The sequence below is a fragment of the Liolophura sinensis genome, chromosome 8 (assembly GCF_032854445.1).
Source record: "Liolophura sinensis isolate JHLJ2023 chromosome 8, CUHK_Ljap_v2, whole genome shotgun sequence".
Classification (NCBI taxonomy): Eukaryota; Metazoa; Mollusca; class Polyplacophora; order Chitonida; family Chitonidae; genus Liolophura; species Liolophura sinensis.
In genome coordinates, this window is record NC_088302.1 from 9858917 (window position 1) to 9880953 (window position 22037).

The 22037-nt window shown below is 37.9% G+C and overlaps 1 protein-coding gene across 3 annotated transcripts in view; it reads right to left on the reverse strand.

Annotated features, from left to right (window-relative positions):
- Window positions 1-475: 475 nt before the first annotated feature.
- Window positions 476-22037, reverse strand: part of LOC135474035 (C-myc promoter-binding protein-like) — a 55793-nt gene continuing 34231 nt past the window's right edge. For 2 of the 3 annotated variants that reach the window (XM_064754020.1, XM_064754021.1), the window contains exons 17-36: window positions 21428-21573; window positions 21173-21228; window positions 20851-20913; window positions 18818-18959; window positions 18485-18525; window positions 17843-17987; window positions 17502-17630; window positions 16845-17142; window positions 15491-15700; window positions 14948-15067; window positions 11653-13122; window positions 9717-9903; window positions 8777-8828; window positions 7186-7628; window positions 6576-6726; window positions 5341-5430; window positions 4713-4824; window positions 4130-4187; window positions 3610-3782; window positions 476-3060 (exon numbers count right to left, since the gene is read on the reverse strand). In XM_064754020.1, the coding sequence (XP_064610090.1) occupies window positions 2924-3060; window positions 3610-3782; window positions 4130-4187; window positions 4713-4824; window positions 5341-5430; window positions 6576-6726; window positions 7186-7628; window positions 8777-8828; window positions 9717-9903; window positions 11653-13122; window positions 14948-15067; window positions 15491-15700; window positions 16845-17142; window positions 17502-17630; window positions 17843-17987; window positions 18485-18525; window positions 18818-18959; window positions 20851-20913; window positions 21173-21228; window positions 21428-21573 (4223 nt within the window). In that variant the 3' untranslated portion in view covers window positions 476-2923. The remainder of the gene's footprint in view (window positions 3061-3609; window positions 3783-4129; window positions 4188-4712; window positions 4825-5340; window positions 5431-6575; window positions 6727-7185; window positions 7629-8776; window positions 8829-9716; window positions 9904-11652; window positions 13123-14947; window positions 15068-15490; window positions 15701-16844; window positions 17143-17501; window positions 17631-17842; window positions 17988-18484; window positions 18526-18817; window positions 18960-20850; window positions 20914-21172; window positions 21229-21427; window positions 21574-22037) is intronic. The other variant, XM_064754022.1, reaches the window with a different exon arrangement.

The following is a 22037-nucleotide window of genomic DNA, read 5'->3' on the forward strand; positions in this document are numbered from 1 at the left end:
TTGATTCAGAATCACAATACCATAGTAAAATATTTCAGACTGCCTAAGGCTTACATGTACATAGTAGTTTTACTAGTTATTTAATTATTATGTAAAACCATACACAAGGAGTTTACAGTTATGAGACGCCCATCAGGCTTATGGGCGACAGCAGACGGAGTGCCCTAGGTAAACCATAGGCTTTAGGCAAAGTCACTGATAAACTGTCCCATGTCTGACTTTTCACTCCACCATGGTGGAGGACTGCCTGTTACTAGCAACACACCAAGAGCAACGAGAGCAGGGAATCTACAACTTCCCTGTTCAAGGTCCTAATGTCAGACCAAACCTTAGTGCCTCAAGGTTGATGTAAACTCAGCCACAAAGAATACTTAGAACACACAGTATAGTATCTCATGTCACATGTATTTAGGTTGATCTTTGGCTCCTACGCAATTGGCTCTGGTTCCATTGTGAGGCAAGATACATACATTTAAAAGTATGCATTTGACAGGTAAATCATATCAAGGTAATTCTTTTCAAAGAAAACAGTAACAAAACACAACCATATCTTGCACAGATTTATTACAGTTTTCAAATCATTTTGGAGTCAACAGAGTTTGGCTGGCCTGGGATACAGTTCACAGTCCGTAACATTTCTAACAGATGTATTCACAGTTATGTATCCAGGGTTTACTTATCATCTGGCCAGATAGTCATTTATATTACAGAAACAAGGGAATCAACAAGATAGGATACCAACTGCCTTAATTTGACACGTCTATAAACCAAACAGGCATCCTTAAATGAAATTTATACCATCAAGATGCTAATTTTGGAACAGTCATTACAACTGTTTGACCGTCCATCAAGGTGTCATAAAGTGAGTGAAGCTAGACACAAGATGGGTATACATATACTTAAAGGCCAAAGAATAACAGTAGGTTGAAAGCAGGAAATAAAACAAAAATACTCAAAGTAAGCCAATGCCATTCACAATAACAAGGTGTGCAATTCAGGCCAATTATATTTTAGAAACTTTACACTTTGTGATCAAAATACAAAGTTTGGCACAAAAAAAATGTTCACATATTTTATGCCATGCCAAGTTAGCCAATAAAAGCATATTACATAATTACAATTCTGAACAAAATTATATGAATAATCTTAAGTTTACATAATACATTATAGGAACACAACTGCCGTATGGTGTATGTACATGTACCTTTCAGGTGATCTGGCATCATAAGACTAAGCATTTTCAAGAAAACAATATATCCTTGAGTTACCATTCAAAATGTGAATATTTAAACAGTGAGAATGTGTTACAGGTGTCTGAATGATCATGATATTGGGATATGAAAATGCCTATTGAGGGGTATATACACACTGCAAAAGGGGAAGGCATTTTGCCCACTCATTTTCATACACATTGCAAATGCATAGCAAAACAGTAAATTTATTGTATTCAGTCTAATTCATACTGATTTGAAAAGATAAGATGAAAAAGCAGCAATCAAAATCCTATCACAATCTCAAAAATGTACTGGAACAGTACAAACACAACTGCTGCATTCACTTATACCATACTAACAATTTAGCTCTCGCAAAGCATTTATTATGTTCTTGATATAATAAAGGGAAACTCATACATACAGAGTATCAGCTATTCAAAAGTGCATTTCCTGATACACCAAAGAAGCAATGGCCATAGTCACTGTCACTGTATATAGAGCCAGATCCAGTACATCTGCTGAACGTATATGTACTGCTACTTCTGTGTCCAGGTTTCAAAGTATTTATATGGTGATATAGGTATGGCAACTTAAATATATGAATCCAAAAGTTTGACAACAAAACCAGAGTTTAAAGGCATAAACATGATATTATATGCCTGCGAATTGCACATTATTCTTCAGTCCCTTCACATTATCATTGCTGAAGATTTGGTGTTCGTACAAGTGGCAATTTACAGATACTCTGTGCACAAAAAATGAATTAATATACATGTATTTTTAACTTTGTGTGACATAATTATAAATTTCCTATCCTGGGCTTTTCATGTTACATCCGTAAAAAGACTAAATTTAACATAAAAAGACTAATTAGATATAAAACTCAACAGCTTGAAGGCTAAGGTTTCTATAATTATTACAATACATTACTTAAAATATGTGAAGATCAAAATGCTTAACCACAGGACTTCTAATAGCGTCGCTTATGGACACATTGAACACAGGCGTCTGTGGACCATCTGGGATCCATGATTGAACGTGATGACAGTATCAGCACCAAACGAAGGAACGGAATGAATGGGTTTCTCAACAGTATCAAAATTATATTTTCAGCAGTTTTAGACTCTAAAAGAAAGAAACCATATTATGCTGGGAATCAAAGAAACGTATTCAACGTGAACTATGTGATGTGCATCTCCAGCATAAGTTACATATACGTACACTGAAGAATAACAGATTATTTACATGTATCATACTTGGAACTCTTAAGATTTACAACTTTATCAGAATTAGAACAATCTACGCTTAGACTTATTGTACTATTCGTATTTACAGAAAATATCTACAACATTTCATAACAATTATCGCACTTCAGTGAATTTACATCATGTGGCTCAACTGCATTACATCGCATCTTACATATTTACAAGACTTTATCATCTAATCTCCATTTTCTACCATTAACTACATTTGATATCTTACACCTTGACTGCCTCCTCTTTTTGCCAACTGGAATGGATCTCTATCAATATTGTAACACGTAAGATTCTCATTCAGTCAAACAGTCTTAATCATGTTTCTGTTCTTACAACAGAACAGAACTACACATTGCAATGTCAACACGGCCTTCAAATGCTAACTGTACTCTAAAACTGACCTAAGCAACAGTTAACTGTAAGCATGGAAAAATGGAAAGCGAAATTAAGTTTTTACAATTCTAATTCTGAGAACTGTCGCCTGCACTGGATGACCTTCTCTGGACGTGGCTTGTCGTCAGGCTGAAGTTGCCGGGTCTCTTGAGGCGTCAGCCGGTTATACGCCTTCTTGTATTCTTGATCATATGCATCTGTGACAGAGAACCAACTCATATGCATCAACAACCATATTAAGACAGTTTATATTCCATTCGAAATATTCAAAACTTATGCACTGATCAAGTTGGTTTTCGAACTTGACTAGACGAGGCAAAAAATGAATCTTCAGGTAGAATTTTATCACATTCACCCAATATTAAAGCATTTATTGTACGAAAGTTAATCACTAAAAGAGAATCATGAAATTCATTAAATATCCAAAATTTGTGCACATAATTTAGAAATTACACGAGGCAAGTTAATTCATGAAGGAGAAGACAGACGACAAACTCTATTGAAATGATTCTCTCACACTTGATGCTGGACACAAGTCTACACTTTTCTACTATAGTAACTTTGTGGTAGATACAATACCAATCTGTTTTGATGGAATAACAATGAAAATGAATGTAATTATTCTTCAGCACAAAATAATGTAAGGAACAATAACATCTGTAAGTGAAACTCTCTTTTTCTAAATGCAAGTCTGCCATTCCAAAACACATGGTGGTGTGTGACTGGATACAGCTGAAACCTCTTACCATGGTCAATGTTTTCCCGACCACATGCCACGAATGATAGGTACAGGATTTCTCTGTACATGCTGCGGAATCGAGTCCGTCCTCTTCGCATCTTCCGGCGTGCATTCATAACAATTCTCATAGGCGTGTAGACATCACAACATCGAATACTGGTTACAATCTGCTGCATGTCACTGTAAAGATATCAACAGACAAGAAACGTTAATTGAGGTCAAATGCTGTAGCTGGCCTTTATGCTGAACTTCCTCTCATGGGTGAAAACACACTGAAAGAACATATTTAATATTTTTGTAAATTTTGTAAAGTTGAGGATTTTAGAAAATTCATTACTTTGTCAAATAATTGTAATATATATCACTAGTCTTTCATTTCAGTGCCATTGATAACACAAAATATACTATATGTATACAAAGAAAGCTGGAGTGTTTTTTGGCCCTCAGCACTGCATTTCAGAATATCAATTGTTTCTTTTTATGATGTACATATTAAAAGTAAATTCGGCAAACTAAGCAATACTGACCTCTTGGAGAAAGACTGTCCATCAGTGAGCAAGGCATTGACAGTGGAGGATTGTTGACCTGTGAACAGAACATACAGCAGACTGTCAAGTTTGATTGAGTCTATCAGTTTAAGACAATGTAAATCTTCAACCGTTTTGATCCCCTAAGCACTATTTCCAGTACAATTTATGTATACAATTATGATGAGAATGATGCTAAAAATGATTCAAATGTGTCACTAAAGATGCAAGTTTTATTAAACCATGCAAATTATATCTCTACACCCCATAATTCTCTCAGGATGTTTAAAAATACTGGTCAAACAGGTGGTTGAAAAGTTTGAAGAATTAAAGTATATATTCCTTAATCAATCTTAAACAATGTAAAAAGCAGCAGCTTCTCCTCTCTTTAAGATATCTGTATAAACGTTGGCAGCATAAAATAAAACCAGTTCATGAACAAAAGACCATTTTTGGCAGGGCTTTATTTTTTACCTTTAGTCAAGAAAGAGTTCTCATGCCACTGAAAGAAGTTACCTATTTCATTGGTCACAGGTACAAAGAAATGCAATAGAAATCTTCAACTTGGTGAAGTAAGTCTCACCCATGTTCCACTCCATGTACATAGGAGGTCCGTAGTCTTCCTGTAACCGGACATTATCCCAGATAGGTCGTATTAACACATTCCTGTGGTCATATGGGCAGGATGCAGGTGCCTGAATAACGACATATACAGCACAATAATTTACACGAAAACTTACTCTTCACAACACAATAGGTCTACAAGATGGATATGCACATACTTGCATAGCAGAGTATGAAAAGCCTGAAACATTTTTTCTTTCTGAAGATAGTAGTTTTGAATGACCAGTAGTATTTTTTTCCAGTTTCTTTATGTGGTTTCAATGAAAACAAAAAAAAAAATGGTGCTGACACATGCTATGAAATTTGGATGGCTCTTACAAGCTGCCAACTGTGAAAATTCAGAAGAAAAAACTGACTTCTTTCCATCAACACCCATGTTAAATCACTGTTTTATTCCTGCTACAGATTCTGCAGAGGCAGTCAAACAAAACAGTTGGCCTAATGTCTTCATCATGGGAGGCTGAGACTCTGCACTGAATTATAATTAGATTGTCATAAAATAATGAAAATATTTTCACGTTTTTTTTCAATCAGACAAAACCATGGTACACCTGTAATGATGTCAGCATTCTGTAAACAATCCTTACCCCTTGTTCAGCTGTGGGGTTCAGAGACTTGGCTGTCAGCACAAAGCCGGTGAGATAACTGGTGAGCTCTATACGCCTTAGATACCACAACTGGAAACAAACACAAGACAACAGGTTATACTTTCAGCACAAAGCCGATGAGATAACTGGTGAGCTCTATATGCTTTAAATACCACAACTTGAAACAAACACAAGACAACAGGTCATACATTCAGCACAAAGCCGATGAGATAACTGCTGAGCTCTATATGCTTTAGATACCACAACTTGAAACAAACCCAAGACAACAGGTCATACATTCAGCACAAAGCCGATGAGATAACTGCTGAGCTCTATATGCTTTAGATACCACAACTTGAAACAAACACAAGACAACAGGTCATACTTTCAGCACAAAGCCGATGAGATAACTGCTGAGCTCTATATGCTTTAGATACCACAACTTGAAACAAACACAAGACAACAGGTCATACATTCAGCACAAAGCCGATGAGATAACTGCTGAGCTCTATATGCTTTAGATACCACAACTTGAAACAAACACAAGACAACAGGTCATACATTCAGCACAAAGCCAATGAGATAACTGCTGAGCTCTATATGCTTTAGATGCCACAACTTGAAACAAACCCAAGACAACAGGTTATACTTTCAGCACAAAGCCGATGAGATAACTGGTGTGCTCTATATGCTTTAAATACCACAACTTGAAACAAAACCCAAGACAACAGGTTATACTTTCAGCACAAAGCCAATGAGATAACTGGTGAGCTCTATATGCTTTAAATACCACAACTTGAAACAAACACAAGACAACAGGTCATACATTCAGCACAAAGCCGATGAGATAACTGGTGAGCTCTATATGCTTTAGATACCACAACTTGAAACAAACACAAGACAACAGGTTATACATGAACACTCACATACTGCTGAACAAGGCTCTTTACCACTGCCCTATTTTTTCAACCTTCTCAAATAATAAAGGGCTACTCTGATTGTTATTTACCCACCTTTTACATTAGGGCTTCACAGAAAACACAGAAAAAGAGAGGACAGACAGCAAGCCACATTTTATAAAATACCTGCAGAGTTATTTAAAATATATACTTAATAATCAACTGACCCAAACACAAACCCATGTCCATGATTATGACCATGGACAGAAACTAAACACTGATAATAAACAGGATTTTTTTATGTGTTGCTGAATGACATCCTATAAGGGTACCTACCAAGTTCCAGAAAATGATGGGATGTTCATCTGCGAAAGTGTCCGAAGCCAAAGACATGTCTCCCTCACTGTCCAGCACGGATTCCACCTCTTTTCTCAACACTAGGGGACTCAGGTATGGCACAACGATTGGCTCGATGTTTGAACTGGATCTGGGTACACAGATATACCAAATATTTAACCCTATTTAAGCCAGTTAAATTTATAGCCATATCCAGTAACTCTATACGTGCAAGTTACTTTGTCAGCCTGTCAAACTTACAACATTTTGTCTTTTTACACTGCCCTTTAACGTAATGTTAAGTCTTGATGGCAAGCTGGTATTCTATTTTTTTTTTTTTTTGCAGACTCTCACAGCTATTACCAATATGTCATAGTTTATAATTTTAAGATTCTTTCATTTTATTTGTTTTACAACATACCCAGGATAATACACTTCCGTTCCGGAAGCCAGTATATTTAATAATATTGTGTGTGGAAGCCAGGCAATGAAATTTTGTCTCTGTGGCAAGCTACGTAACCAACATTTGGTGGTGTTCTTTCAATACAGAGAATTATATAACAATTAGTACCTAAGGTATTCTGGGGACGAGCAATGGAGCTTAAAATACCTTGAAATAAAATCCTTCTTCAGTTCTGGCACGGCTGCTGGCTTAGAGGGTAGCTCCATATCTTCATCTATCAGGATGTCCACAGGAGAACGAATTGGGCGTGTGATGGCGCAACCGTCATGCGAGTCTACAGATGACACTGATGGCATGTACTCTGTGGCGGTGGTCATACACTCGCTGGTGCAGCGTCGTCGGGCTGCGTTAGCCGCCTCTGACATGTCCATGGGGCTTGTGACAGTCTTATCTCCTGATGTTTCTGAACTCTCAAGGCTATCAGGGTCTGGCGTGTCTTTTGGAGGGCTGGGATCATCACCAGGTACCTTGTCCCCCTCAAACAACACCTCGTTGTGATCGCAGTTGGACAGTGAGGTATGCCTTGTCTTGGTCCCGTGGGTTTTGTGACTTGTACTATCACTACGTGATCGAGCATCAACACGCCAATCCTACAACACAAGATCAGGGGAGATTATTGAAAACTTTCATCTTGTACATGCACTTCACCCGCTGTATTGGTGTTATTGTGTCATCGACCACAAACAGTTTAGGTGTTATTATGTAACAGATCGATCATAATAGATCAAATATCTGGATTTCCCATGACTTCCACACCTTTTATGTCAATTCTGCATAACACTACATGTTTCAGTCTTATTCAAGTGAAAAAACCTTTTATTCAGTTTATATTTTTCTTGACAGTATTTTACTTGGAAGTGATTTTTCATGGTACATTGTGTAACAACATTTCATTGACAAGACTGACTGCCTTCTGATATTCACTGCAGTAATACTCCTTTGGCAAAATTAGGGTTGAAAGCAGGGTCGGTTCTTCCAAAAAGAAAAATGACTTAAATTTAAGAACAAAATGAAATTCAGAATTTCTGAATGTTTTGCACTTTGAAAATTGTTATCTGTAAAAGGGTGAATAGAAATAGTATATTTACACATTAAATCAGCATAATTACTCCAAATTTGTTTTCAGTTTTCAAATGTCATTTGATTTCACTCTACAAGAACATTCACAAAATGTGAAAAACGGTCACATGAAATATAGTGAAATTCTGGTAAAATTTAATAGCTACAAATAGCTTAGATTGCTTCTCAGAGTATCTGGGGGTCTATGGCTTCCATAGACCCCATAGACCCCGGCTTTATAGTGACCTTCGCAGTGCATGCCCTTCCAGATAGCTATTCCACCATGCCCCTTTCAAATCCTAGCTATAGGTCTGGTTTAGGTGTTATTATGTAATAGGTCACGCACTGTTTACGTGTTGTAGTGTAATAGACCACACACAGTTTAGGTGTTATTGTGCAAAAGATCACACACAGTTTAGGTGCTATTGTGTAATAGATCACACACAGTTTAGGTGTTATTGTGTAATAGATCACACACAGTTCAGGTGTTATTGTGTGACAGATCACATATTGTTTAGGTGTTATTGTGTAATAGCTCACACATTATTAACACAGATGTTAGAAACCATTACTTTCCTGTTCCTAATGAATACTGATTTCAATGTATCTGACATAAACAGTATTTTTAAGGGTAAATCAGTGTGAGCAATTCTCTATATCAGTATCGTAACAGACTTACCTTAACAAATATTTGGAGCTCAGGGACTAGTTTAGCATTGCAAAATACACAACTGAGGAAGAAAGAAAACAGATCAAAGTTAAATGCACGTTGTTTTCAGTATACTGCAATTCTTCAATCTTTTCCCATGTTGGCAAGCTGTTCATTTAAGCATATTCTGAATGGATTATTTTGTGTAAATTGTTAAAATGACACTTTCTGTAAAGCCATGATATTGGTAACCAATGGAGTTTTATCTCCAAAATCAAATAAGAACTATGCATGCATGGCACTGAAACTTGCTCTTTCATATGCGAAAAGGTTGAGGAAATAGGTAACAAAGTCTATCAGCTTAACTTTGTCAATATAATTTCTTATGATATACCAAACAGTACAATCAATACCAGTACTGAAAGCATGTAACACAACACAGAGATCTTAAAGAGAAAATGATGGTAAAATGATTTTCACACATACCCTAAATGACCTGAAAATTCAACCACAGAAGAGCATTTCTGGAGGCAAATAATTGTCATCAGACTTTACTTCTCGTGGAAAATTTACATTTTCCCACGTGAATATCATTCTACCTTCCAAACACTCTGAAAGCACCTTTCTACAATCAGTAGAGTTCCCAAAATCTGGAAAATGAGCAACTTAGTCATGGACAAAATTTTAGGTCATTTAAGGTAAGCATTTTTTTTTTTCAGAAATATCAATGGTTAAACCAGAGTTTCTCTAATCTTAATCTAGGTGTTGCCTGGCAGGTGAACTTATTTTATTCCAAAAAACATTTTAGAATGTTTACATGTTTAGATTTTTTTTTCTTTTTTCTGCCCTCCCTAAAAAAGGCACATTTTCCTTATTCTGGTATTGGACTGTGATTGAAGCCCTTTTAGCTGCTATATCTGCATGACTAGACACCTCCAAGGTATCAAGAATTTGCAGACATGACCTGTACCTGGTGTTTAAATTGGAGTCATCTGCAGACCAGCCGGTCATTATCTCCTCATCGTACAGTAAAGAACGGCATTGATTACAGCGACTACAACTGCTCATCTCCACCTCCACCGCAATGTTCTCCAGCGTTTGGCGGAGACTCCACAACGATGCACTCTTACACGAGGATTCTTCATAATCCATGCCACCTGTGTAAAAGGTGCAGAAACATAACCTTTGTAACTCTTATTAACCTGATACCACATGGCAGACAACAACAACAACAGTTAATGTCAAGTTAATGTCAAGTCCTCAAAGTCAAATCGCATATGATCAAGCATTCACCAACAACATATATTCTTGGTTGATATGATGTCCAGAACAGTGATGTCCTCAATCCACTGAAATTTTCAAAATTCATAATAATAACTATGTCAAAATCGCAGTCCTTCTTTTTGTTAGAATGAAGACGTTCATTATTTGAGCTCTTAGACTTAAAAAGCTTGTGTTCTTGAATTAACTGAAGTTTGAAATTTTGACTTAAGTGAAAGGTTACTGTGTGGTAAAAATCCTGGATAGCAGTTACACCATTCATGAAATTACAGAAAACTAATTTTCTAAACCCAAACTCTCGTCTCAAAGTACACGATTTCATCAGTGTCACATGGTTTAGCAGTACTGAAATCTACACACTGTTCTGAACATCTACGTACATGCAGGAATGCTCTCAGCCCTGCTGAAGTTCAACACCCCCATTTACATATAATCATTAACTGACTTTGCTGGTGTCATTTACTGTGTTCAAGAAACGTTCACTTATATGTATATGCTGTTGGTGATCAGGTTTATGTGTGAAGTAAAACTGGGGGATGGGGGGGGGGGGGGGCAATATTCAAACAGGCAACGTAAGAAGTCAATGATTAGTAGTTCACACCCTGAGTTCACGTTTGAGCCTTTTGATGCAATCCAAAACAGTCAGACACAGCTTAGTTTTAAGACCCTTTTGAATCAGTTAACAGAAAGTACTATTAACGGTAGATGCTGGGGACATCACTGTGGTAAAAAGTGTAATCATTGCTCTCCTTTCCTTCAGTGGGACATCTTTAATGAGCACAGAGCATCGCTTTAAGTTGAAGCAAAGATGATATGCATCAATGAAAGCATTCATGTGTATGTAGAGATTTAACAGTCAGTTCAAGCACATTAAGTCAGCATTCCATTCAAGCACACATCAATCAGGGTTAGCATGAACATAAAAATCAATACCAACTCTCACACAAAACAATTCCAACTAATACAATTCAACACCACATCTGCTGTAACAAAGAAATTATCCAAAGAGTTGAAGACAGACTGTTAACACTCAGAAAATATGCAGGCATGCAATGTAAAATTTAGTCTAAGGGAAAAAGCATTTTTGTGGCCTACCAACAGGATAATGGTTAGAACTAGTGAGTTTGATTTGAAATTCTAAGAACTTTTGACCTAGTGTATGTAGTTGATGTCCTTCAACAATTTTATACCTAAACTTCAGATACTGACTTTTATCAGTACTCTACATATTAATAGGTGACACTATGAAAATTAATTCCCATTTCTTGAAGCCCACATGAAGAAAATTTTGATCATGTAAATGCGAGTGTTTAAACCTCACAAATTGATATTATGAAAAGAGCAGGGATTCAGTCAAACATAAACATCCCCTGTGGTATGCTGGATTTTTTGTTCACTTTTTTTTTCTTTTTGTAGTGTAAAGTAAACATAAGGATGTTCTGAGTGATTAATGGTAGGTTTTTGTTCTGCCATTTGGTGCTAAAACCCTTTCAGGAAATTTCTTAAATCAGGGTGTACTCAAATTAATTTCACTTTTTTAGCCCACAAAACACTGCAATGTACACACAGTTGCAAAGTTTCATAAAATTACTAGCAGGCCGACCACCACATAATGACATCCTTACCATAGGACTGTTTGGCACTGCCTTGAGGGTATCTCTTATCACTGCTTATAGAGACTTTATCTGCGCTGGTCGAGTCATCCGAGTCTCGATCGTTACCTCGCACGTAATCCAGACTTCCTCCAAAGCCTCGTGGCAGACTTTTCAACGTGTCCTGATTCTCCATATCATTGCTATCAATACTGTCCCTATCTGATGATTGGCCTAGGGACGAGAAGGAGTCACTTTTCGTTGGAGTGCTCATTGACTGTTTAAACTCGTTGAATTTTGTCGCCATAGCACTGGCGGTGAATTTCAGCATTTTACTAACAGCGTCTTTGCTTTTGCGCAAACTTTGTGTTCGCCGAAAGGCGAATTCCTTAGCCACTTCCATTTTGGGTGAGCTAGTGCTGGTGTCAGGAGACTGGACAGTTTCCCCAGCCTGCCTGAAGGGTGAACGCAGACCCCAGAGGCTCAACCTGGATTTCTCAGGGGAGCTCAGCCACTCCGGTGTGCTACTTGTTCGTGACAGCTCTGTCTTAGTATCAATCACTTCAGACGGACTTTGCACTGCACTCTGGGATCCCCCAGGGAGACTGCTTGTCCTGGAGATGGGTGTCTCACCCTGTAAGTCCGTTAACCAGGGTTTTTTGGCACTAGGGCTATTGCAGACACAGTTGACACCCACTGCTTTGCTACTCGAGTCATCACAAGAACACACACTGTTTTCTGAAACTACAGAGCTCTTCCTACCAAATAAACTCTCGGCATCTTCCACTTTAGGTGTCCTAAGGGGTGACGTGGTGGTAAGAGGGGATTTGGGGAGTTTCTTTTTGTGAGTTGGCGATACTGACCCGGACACCCCACTATCTTTTTTCCTGTTTTGTAACGGTTCATTAAATGCTCCCAGTGGATCATTCGTAAGCACAGGGGTGGCAGACTTACGCTCCGGGCTGCCCCGCGGAGAGTGAATGGTTGGTGTTCTCTTATCCTCCTCCGTTCTCATCACATTTGACTGACTAGACTGGCTGTTTAGTTGAAGGCTCTGCGGTGGTTTCACTATAGGAGAGATTGTCTGTTCAGCATCTTTACTACCGTACACAGAAAGGTCTGTGGATGGGTTATCTCCCCCTGATTTAACAGTCATGCCATCAGAGGGAGCATTTACAGCACCAGCCGAACTTTCTTGTCTATGGCTGTCTGTGAATACATCACCGTTCACAATGGATTTATCGTGACCGTCTCTTTTCTTTGCAAAGTCACAAAATCTGATAACTTGAGCGGTTTTCTCATCATCACTTGAATGACGACCTCTCTTCTCTAACAGGCTGACTGAGCGTTGTTTCATCTGGCCATGGTCCCCGGCACTCTTGTGGCGTTTTCGCGTGATATCCTCCTGGCCTAGGCTCGTGCTCAGGTGTAACTCACCCAAATGTCCGAATACACTCTCGTCCAGTGAGGTCTGACTGACCATCAACAGCCCTGCAGCGCTCCCTACAACAACCACACCAAAGTGTCACCATCAAGTCTACCTGTGTCAACTCTACAGGCAAACCTTCTTAGAGCAACACACCACTGCCCAACTTATACAAAAGGTAAGTTCTTAATACCTGGCTGATTTTGAGAAAGAGTGCTTTTCAGCAAGTATCAGACTCTTCAGTGCCTGCTAAACTCAATGTATGAAATAGGAAACTCTTAATGTGCCCGCATAAAGTTTAAAGGTGAAATGCAAAGCCTTCAATTGTTGTCTACTTGCTTTTCTGGGTATGCTATGCAGCCGTGAAAATAATTCACTAATTCTTCTTTCCCATAAACATTTATTTATAAGCTGCTTAACAAAAATAATCTGATCTTGTATCGCTTTCTTAATATTAATGTTAAAAAAAAAATGTAACACTTTGAGACAGGGCTGACAGCCAATGCCTACTGTAATAAAACGATATAACACCAGGTTTACTTAAAAATGAAAGCCTTTACAATTCACCATTAAACTTACCACTAGAATGTATTTGTGACCATTTAATAGATTTTTTTTTTATTGGATATAGGCATTAAGGGAACTAGTTTCAACTGTATTTTTCAGGAGACAGCTTTGGCCATTGGAGACAAACAGTAATCTAAAACAGTGGCTCTCCAAGAAGGCTTGGCTATGCTATCAGCTGCTTAACACTGTAGCTACAACTACTGCACAACACGAACGGTTCATCGCAAAACTAAAAAGACGACAGATCATAGTGCTTTTACGAATTTGTGTCACAAAAATTGGTACCCCAAATAAAAACAGCATATGTAAATGCCTGTATGGTGTGCCAAGGTTTACAGAGAGCAACACTACATGAGGTAAAGTAGACCAAAAAAAAACAAAAAACAGCTACAAATTGGGAACCACTGTAAGGAAACATGGCAGTGTATAGAAGGGTGTTGCATGAGAAAGGCTGCGAAGAAAGACACTGGTTGAAAAGTTGAAGACGTAACACAAAAACAGATGTCTAATTACCAAGTGTCTATCAGCAACAAGGCTTGGTTCAATAAAGTGATCAAAGGCCTTTCCAGTTGACTGTAACTACCAACACAACATATGCCTTAAACAGGTGAAGTTATGGTAGATACAATAGACTTTCTAGCCTACAGTGACTTTGTGGAACAGAGCCGTGGTCACTGTTTCACAATACCGCACTGAAGAGGAGAGACATGCACGAACAGGCGCAAATCATGATGCAACAACTGCATGTGAGAGCGGAGAACAGGAAAATCAGCAGAGCCTATGTATTTGTCAACATTTTGTACAAGTAAGTTAAAAATGCAATTTGCTGTTAGGAAAAAAAATCCACGAAATGAAACAGAACTAAAGTGGTTTTCATTACATGATCTAAAGGACTTTGTCCTACCCCAACACAGGCTAGATTTAACGTTCACGAAATTGACCTCATTTTATACATTAATAATTAAACAACTCAAGAATGACTTCTTTACAATTTTTATACACATTCCAAATGTGAAATCGGTCCAACCTAGTGTGTATTTTTTGTCCAGATGTGCAAAAAATGGTAAAAACAGAAATTAATTTCTTTTTTTTTCCTTTGTGATTTGGACAGCCGTTTAACCATAAACTGTAACTGCATTTCTATCATCTCTATTTCCTCCTTAATTTAAAAACTAAAATCACACTAAGCCGTTCTACATTAAAATAGTATGACGGGGTAGGACAACAGTCAGAAATATGACCAAATATGCAACAATGTACCAAAGATGAAAGTGAAAGAATGCCACTAAGTCAAAATATGAAAATAGTCTATGGTAAGGTGTTTGTAGAACTCACCCACGCTTCCATGAAGTGTATCAAAGCTGTTAGTACTGCCCATACTGCTACAGGACTTGCGCACCAAGCTGTTAACTCTACCACGAATCTCTGGGATACGAAAACCATCTTGGTCGTATTCTGCAAGCACAAGTGCAGATTGGTTGATTGGATTGAATTGGTTATTGTTTAGCAACATATATAAGAATTTTTCACATTATGAAAAGAAAGCATCGTGTGAGTCCAAGTCCAGCTTCCATGAAATCCTATGTCTTGTGAAAAAAAACTGCAATTTATATTTTATTTCCCACCAGGTGATCTTTTGACAATCCATACCAAACAGAACAAAATTTTGTTTGCAAGAGTTGAATGCTGTAAATTCAAATTAAATTCTGACTGTAAAGGCATCAAAATAACTTCACAAGAATTGCTCATCGGCCCAATTTTAAGTACACGGTACAAACTCTACCTAACATGTAACCTAGATGTCAAGTTTGCACTTCAATTATCCTGGATGTACAGCAAACCAACATCCAACTCTGCACTGAAGACAGGATAATTTACCTGAGCTTGTACTAGACTTGTTCTCCTTTCGCCTGGAGCGCTTCCGTAGACTCAGCCGGAATCCCGACCTATCAAAGCGAGTAGGTTTGGTGGGAGAGACATCAGTCTTGTCGGCGCTCTTCTCCAGAAGATCTGAGTGACTGAGGGCCTGCGACAGGCGCTGAGCATCCTCCTGTGTCATGGAACTGTAGCCTTTATCAGAGACCCCTCCTGTAACATAGGATACATTGACTGACCGTCTGTCTGGCTGGTTGCCTGTCTGACTGATAACATGCAGCCTTGCTTTAAATCTTTAGTCAGATCTGATGGAATAAAATTAGGAGCAGCTTTGGTTTAAGAGTTTAATAGTTAACAAATTGTCAGAACACAAAATATCCCAAAACTCACTACCAAATGAGTGGTACTTGCAGGTCATATTTTATATTTTGCAAACCTAAAGTTAAGTTCAGTTGCAAATAGTTCCCTTCATACAGTCACTTACACTTATTGTGTCTGTTACAGACTGAAAATATTCGCTAGGGAGTTGAACAAGACAATGTAGCACCACTGTTCCAGATAGAGTACATTATCTCATGTATTATTGCATCCAGATATACTTAAATATGTTTGATATTTTCTCCTCGCATGGCCCTTTACATACAGTCAGTCCTGTTTTACATAACTCAACCAACACAATACAACACACAAATCTAGATAATAGGAGGTACCATAAATTTCATACATGACTAACTTGCCCATTCTTCCTGATTCTGAGAGTTCTATTGATTTTAGGAAGGTGTTTTGAGGTTAGCTAGGAACACGGGATGATATTCTACTTTAAAATACAGTAAAAGTTTCAGCACCAAAAATAAAATTTTGTGACATTTATTTGCCTCTACAAATAAACTTTTGTGGGTAAAATACTAGGTCATTTAGGGTAATCAGTCAGAATTTAAATACGTCCCTCAGTGGTATAATTTCAAAAAGGTGGTACTGAACTTAAATATCATTTACATCAAAATATGTAACATAAATCCAGGTAACAGTGCTCTCACTTGCATCAGTGCACAGTAAGTCCAACCTGTGTCAGCCACCCAATCTACCCTAATCAAACTAGATCAATTAAGCAAACTTTAAATCCAAGATTATAATGCATTGTTCATGTTTATACAGCTGCTGACTTTAGAAAAAAACAAAAGTAGTTCATGCAGATAACGCAACACTCTTCTAATATTTGAAAACATGAATTAAGTCTAAGGTGGAATTTGTGGAAGATTCACGGCATATCCAGACCAACATTTTTAATGTTGTTGTATATATATATATTTATATTAGTAATACTAGAGGGTCAGGGGGAAGATCACAGCACACACACCAGAGCTGATCCTCTCCTCACTGTTTCCCTTCTCCAGCGGCGTGCTGACAGCAATCAGGTCATCCGCCAGGCCGGCCTTGTGTACATCCACCTTTTCACCTGTCCCGTCCTCCAGGTAACTGTCGATACTCGCCCGGCTGATCTGGTCAAAGTCGCTCCCAGAGTTGGAGCACAGGGACAGACTGCGGCGCCGGGAGAGCTTCCTGAAGCGGGCTACACCTAGGATGACATTCCTCAGCTTGTTCCATAACAGCATCCCACGACTGTTCACTGACGGCCACTTACTCTCTAACACAGCCTTTAACATAAACAAGTAGTGTTTCACGTATTTATCTGATTAGCAGACATCCAAGATAACCATTTCTCTCGGTACCTCCTCTACATGTCGAATTTGCTTTGTGAAGGGCCTACAAATATGCCTTGAACCATTAAGTTAACTATGTCTCTATAACCACACCAACATAAGAAAGTGTCATCACCTATTGTTGCTTAATGGCAGTTACAATCTCTCTTTGACACACCTCTAAAACAAGGTGTACCATATTCACCTACACTGACTATGGTAAAATTAATATATTACTCATAAAAAAGGCAAGTTAGGTCACAACTTTATTGTCATAATAATAATTATTTGATAATGAAGAGAAATCTAGTTACCTTGTTATAATAGCCGTATGTGATGGCATTAGGCTGTACGCCTGCCCTCTTCATGTCAAACAGAACCTTGACAGCTAGAACTGGCTGATGATACTGTCCACATAGCTGCAGCAGCACTCGGAAACAGATCTGACAACAAAAATGACATGTTCAGAGGTTTAAAATAACAAACTAACACCTCTCCATTGATTTCATTAACATATATATTCTGAAACAAACAATAAGATTACCAATTAAGACCTATAAATTTTTTCCTACATTAAAGAACCAGAAAAATCAATAAAATTGAAATATAAACACATCAAATTATTTTTGAGGCTTTACTAGTAAAATTGACAAACCTCATCTGGAGGTTGAAGCTTCACACGTTGCATTCTCTTGAGAACCTCGTAAGCGAGTTGCAAGGCCTTGGGTTTCGATGCATGATTTTTCACGAAGGCTGGCAGATGAACAAACCACAGGCTGTAGCAATGTGCCAGCAAGCATCTGCAAGCAAAAGTCATGGTGTAACAAAAAAAAAAAAAATAAATAAATAAACAAATACATGTACTACCATAAATGTATTTACATGTACGAAAATGAAATGTGCATAATGAGCAAAGCAGCTAGAGATACATTCAATTATGGGACTCACTTGCCTGGAGCAGATCAGCTTTGATAGGGACTACATACTAGTAATAAGAGCCAGCTATAGCTCCCATATTATTGGTAAACAATATTCCCAGTTGCTTGTGAATCGTACTAAAGCAAGTTTTACAATATTACAAGCATACTAGGCTAAACTGAGGCTGACTTCATAACGCATTCTTACTACTCCTGAATCAGTAATGGCCTCTAATAATACTAATATCCTGAAGGTTCAAGTGTACAGGTACAAAGGTAGTTGATACTAAAATCTTAGGAGGACTAGAAAATGGGGTCAGCCTTACTCATCAAGGCAGTGATTCACTGGTTTTTATGAGGTAGAAATATTTTATACTTACTTTGACCACAAATGGGGTGTAGTTATGTGCTGTTGTGCCATCTACAATGACAGAAAACAAATGTTTCAAAAAAAAAAAAAAAAACAGCACCAAACTTTACATTTGTTCAGTGTAAACACATTTCATAGAGATGCATCGGAATTAACATAATAAAATACATTAGAAATAACCAATATCAAATTCTCTGATCTAATGAAAAAAACCTGTGACTTAATAATTAAAAATATACCGGTGAAAAATGAATGACATGTTTTTAGGATAAATAATTGAGCTGATAAATAATGTCTAAGGAAATACATGAGAAAACCACAATAACTTGACCCAGATGATTACCTTTTGGGCAGATTTGACCTCCTGTTTTGTTCGTCTTGCCATAGGACTGTGAGGACATCCACTCTGTTTCCCTGACAGAGGAGCATGAGTCTTGGTTTTTTGTAAAAATAAGTCGTAGTTTAATGGTGGAAACCCATTGTAACTACAAGTAAATGTTTGGAATTATTACTCTGTAAAAAGATTTCTTTCAAAATTCTAACATGTTTCCGGGGTTCATAGAAGTCATTTTTCCACGTAACGACCACCACTTTCTGGGCGAAATTGAGTTAAGTTCCATTTTGACCAAACATTTGAGATACTAAACTTAAACATTTTTGTACTTTACTATCCTTCATTGATTTTAAAGTACCTGTCACTGCCTATATATGAACTCAAGCTGGCCTCCTAGTTGATACTGCAAACTGATAATGGGCGCACATTGCAGTTAACATTAAATGTATTTCAGGGTGCAAGTCTAGTGACGTGTGAAGACCTGCCCAGAAAGCTTACAACCTAGAACATCCGTCTAGACTGACTGAAACTGACAACATGAGCTATTGGTCCTGACATCGCTTTTAAAAAATATTCAATAGTCAAGAATCAAGAGAGAATGGTCATGCATTAATGGAATTAATGGAATATGTGGTTGTCACTCTCAGACTGTAGGACATTTCACAAAAAAAAAACATTTGAGAAAATAAAAAATTATGCAACCTCCTTCATATTGCTAGAAACTAATGTGAATAGTGCATCCAGATGAATGTTCTGTGCATTAGCTGAACTAAATGGAAATATTATCCTTACTTCTCAAAATAAACAAAGACTTCAATCAACAAAAGCAGTTCATAACAAAGTCTGATTTGACTTAATGACACATGAAATTTACCGCGAAAATCAGCTACCGATAATGAGAAAATTAAGTGGCCCGGAAATAGTGAATTACTCCATGGAGTATTAACTATAATGATCTTTAAATAGAGAGACTGCACATTTAGAGAAGTAAAATACACTGCTACTTTATGTATCAATGAATTGTCACTTTTTCCATAACGAATGCGGCCGGATCTCAACAGCCTGAATGGCTGAAGTCCTGTCATCTCCATGTTAAGTATGCAGTCACTCACGCTACGCTAATGTCAAAAACAAAACGACTGGTAGCAAAAGTAGGTCAAACTATTTGGCGGGGACCTATTTGTGGAGACCTATTTGGCGGGGACCTATTTGTGGAGACCTATCTGGCGGGGACCTATTTGTGGAGACCTATTTGGCGGGGACCTATTTGTGGGGACCTATTTGGCGGGGACCTATTTGGCGGACACCAAAGAAGCATACTATGTGTTTGATTTCATACGCCAATCTGCTTTCAAAAATTGGCTAATCAATGCAGAGGGCCATGAAGATTTCTGTACAAGGGAGATTCACGGAACTTTGGATATGTTCAAAATTGATTTCATGTAAAATTTTGAATATTTCTTTAAAAAAAAAAAACAACCTCAAAATTGAAATCATATACCCAGTTATTGAGTGCTTTATTCAATCAATGGACCGAATCAATGCTCGTCTACACAACTTCTATGAACCCCTGATGTTTACGACGGCATCTCTACAGAAATGCCGGTGTGGTTAAGGCAAAATCACCTAATACACAAGTAGTTTCAACACATGCCGGTAAACATATTTGTGTTTCTTAATAATGCAACACATACACAATCTAAGCACACAACATTTTTTAACATTTCAACAATAAAAGTATTTTGTAGCAGGGATTGGGGGGTGGGTGGGGGGTGGGGGGGGGGGGGGGGTGGGGGGGGGGGGAGGAGTCCTAATTTCCAGGACAATTTGTTCTCTTCTCTGCAGCCACTAGACATGCAATTTTTAACAGGAATGCACAGTTTCTCTTTTCTCACATTATTAATCCATCTAATGAAAAACATATCCTTATCTTTACTTTTATGGAGAAACTGGAGAGACACATAATTCTGATATCAGCACTATTGATAGGTCTTAAAAACAAGAATAATTACACTGTTACACACATAGCACATAGCAATTACCTGTATGTCTTCCCCTCAGGTAAATCAGTTGGTTCAGGAGGTAAGATGAACACCGTTCTTTCACTGTGAACAAAACCACCACCATTAGTGCTTGAACTCATGAATGCATTGGCAATGAACAACAAAATCAGAGAAGGTCATGTGAAGCATCATAAATTGATCTATAAACAATGTTACCACCAACTGTTATGATGGCACCAAGATAATGTGCTACATGTATATTAACTTTACTGGGCACAATTGTATGTTAATTCTCATTTTATTTTCCATACAATTCCAACTTGTTAATCAATTCTTCAAAAGGGCAGGGGTTTAATGTTACCTGTTAACGGAGTCATCAGTTTCTATCAACTTTGGCTCGTCACGAGTTTCTTCAACCTACAGTATAAACATATTCAACTACAGTAAGAAACAGTCATAGACCTTCATGGATTGAGAAGATGTGTAAACTGTTTTAAGGGTAAACAGAACATTGATTGATTTTCAAATACTGCATTTCCAAAACAGCTCGAATAAATGCAAAGTATACATTTAAGTTGGCAACTTATTCATGATAACATGAAGAATGACCAAGCACCTTTTCTGTGCACTCATCAAAAAAAGCGAGACCGGCGTCGTTGGTGGACACAAATGACCTCTCCTCCAAGAAACGGATGAAGGTCTGAGTTCTCATGAACTGGGTGAAGAACTTGTGATAAGCCTTGTCGCGACTCTTGAAAAATCCTGGAAAACATAGAGATGCTTCACACATCAGTATACTGCAGGGAGAAGCCACTTTATCAGGAGGCTCAGCATTGCTACCAGACATATATATTAACTTATTTTCATAGATTGTTTCTCAATGCCACAGTCCAGTATTTAACATTTATATACGATAGCAGTCAGAGGCATACCTGAGCTTACTTGTAAAGCAGGGCCCATTTGTACGATGCCCACTTACCATTACAAGCATGTAATGACCATGGCAAAGCAATGTATACATTGCTGGTTGCCATGGTAGTTATGTGCTCGTAATGTGAAGAAGGCTTTGTGCAAGCGGGCCCAGGTCTCTACAGATATATATTTACCTAAGAAGCTCTTGCACCATTCTCAACCTGTAATTTATCTTTTTATCTGAGTGGTGTTTTACGCAATTCTCAAGATTATTTCACTTGTACGGCGGCGGCCAGCATTATGGTTTAATGCTT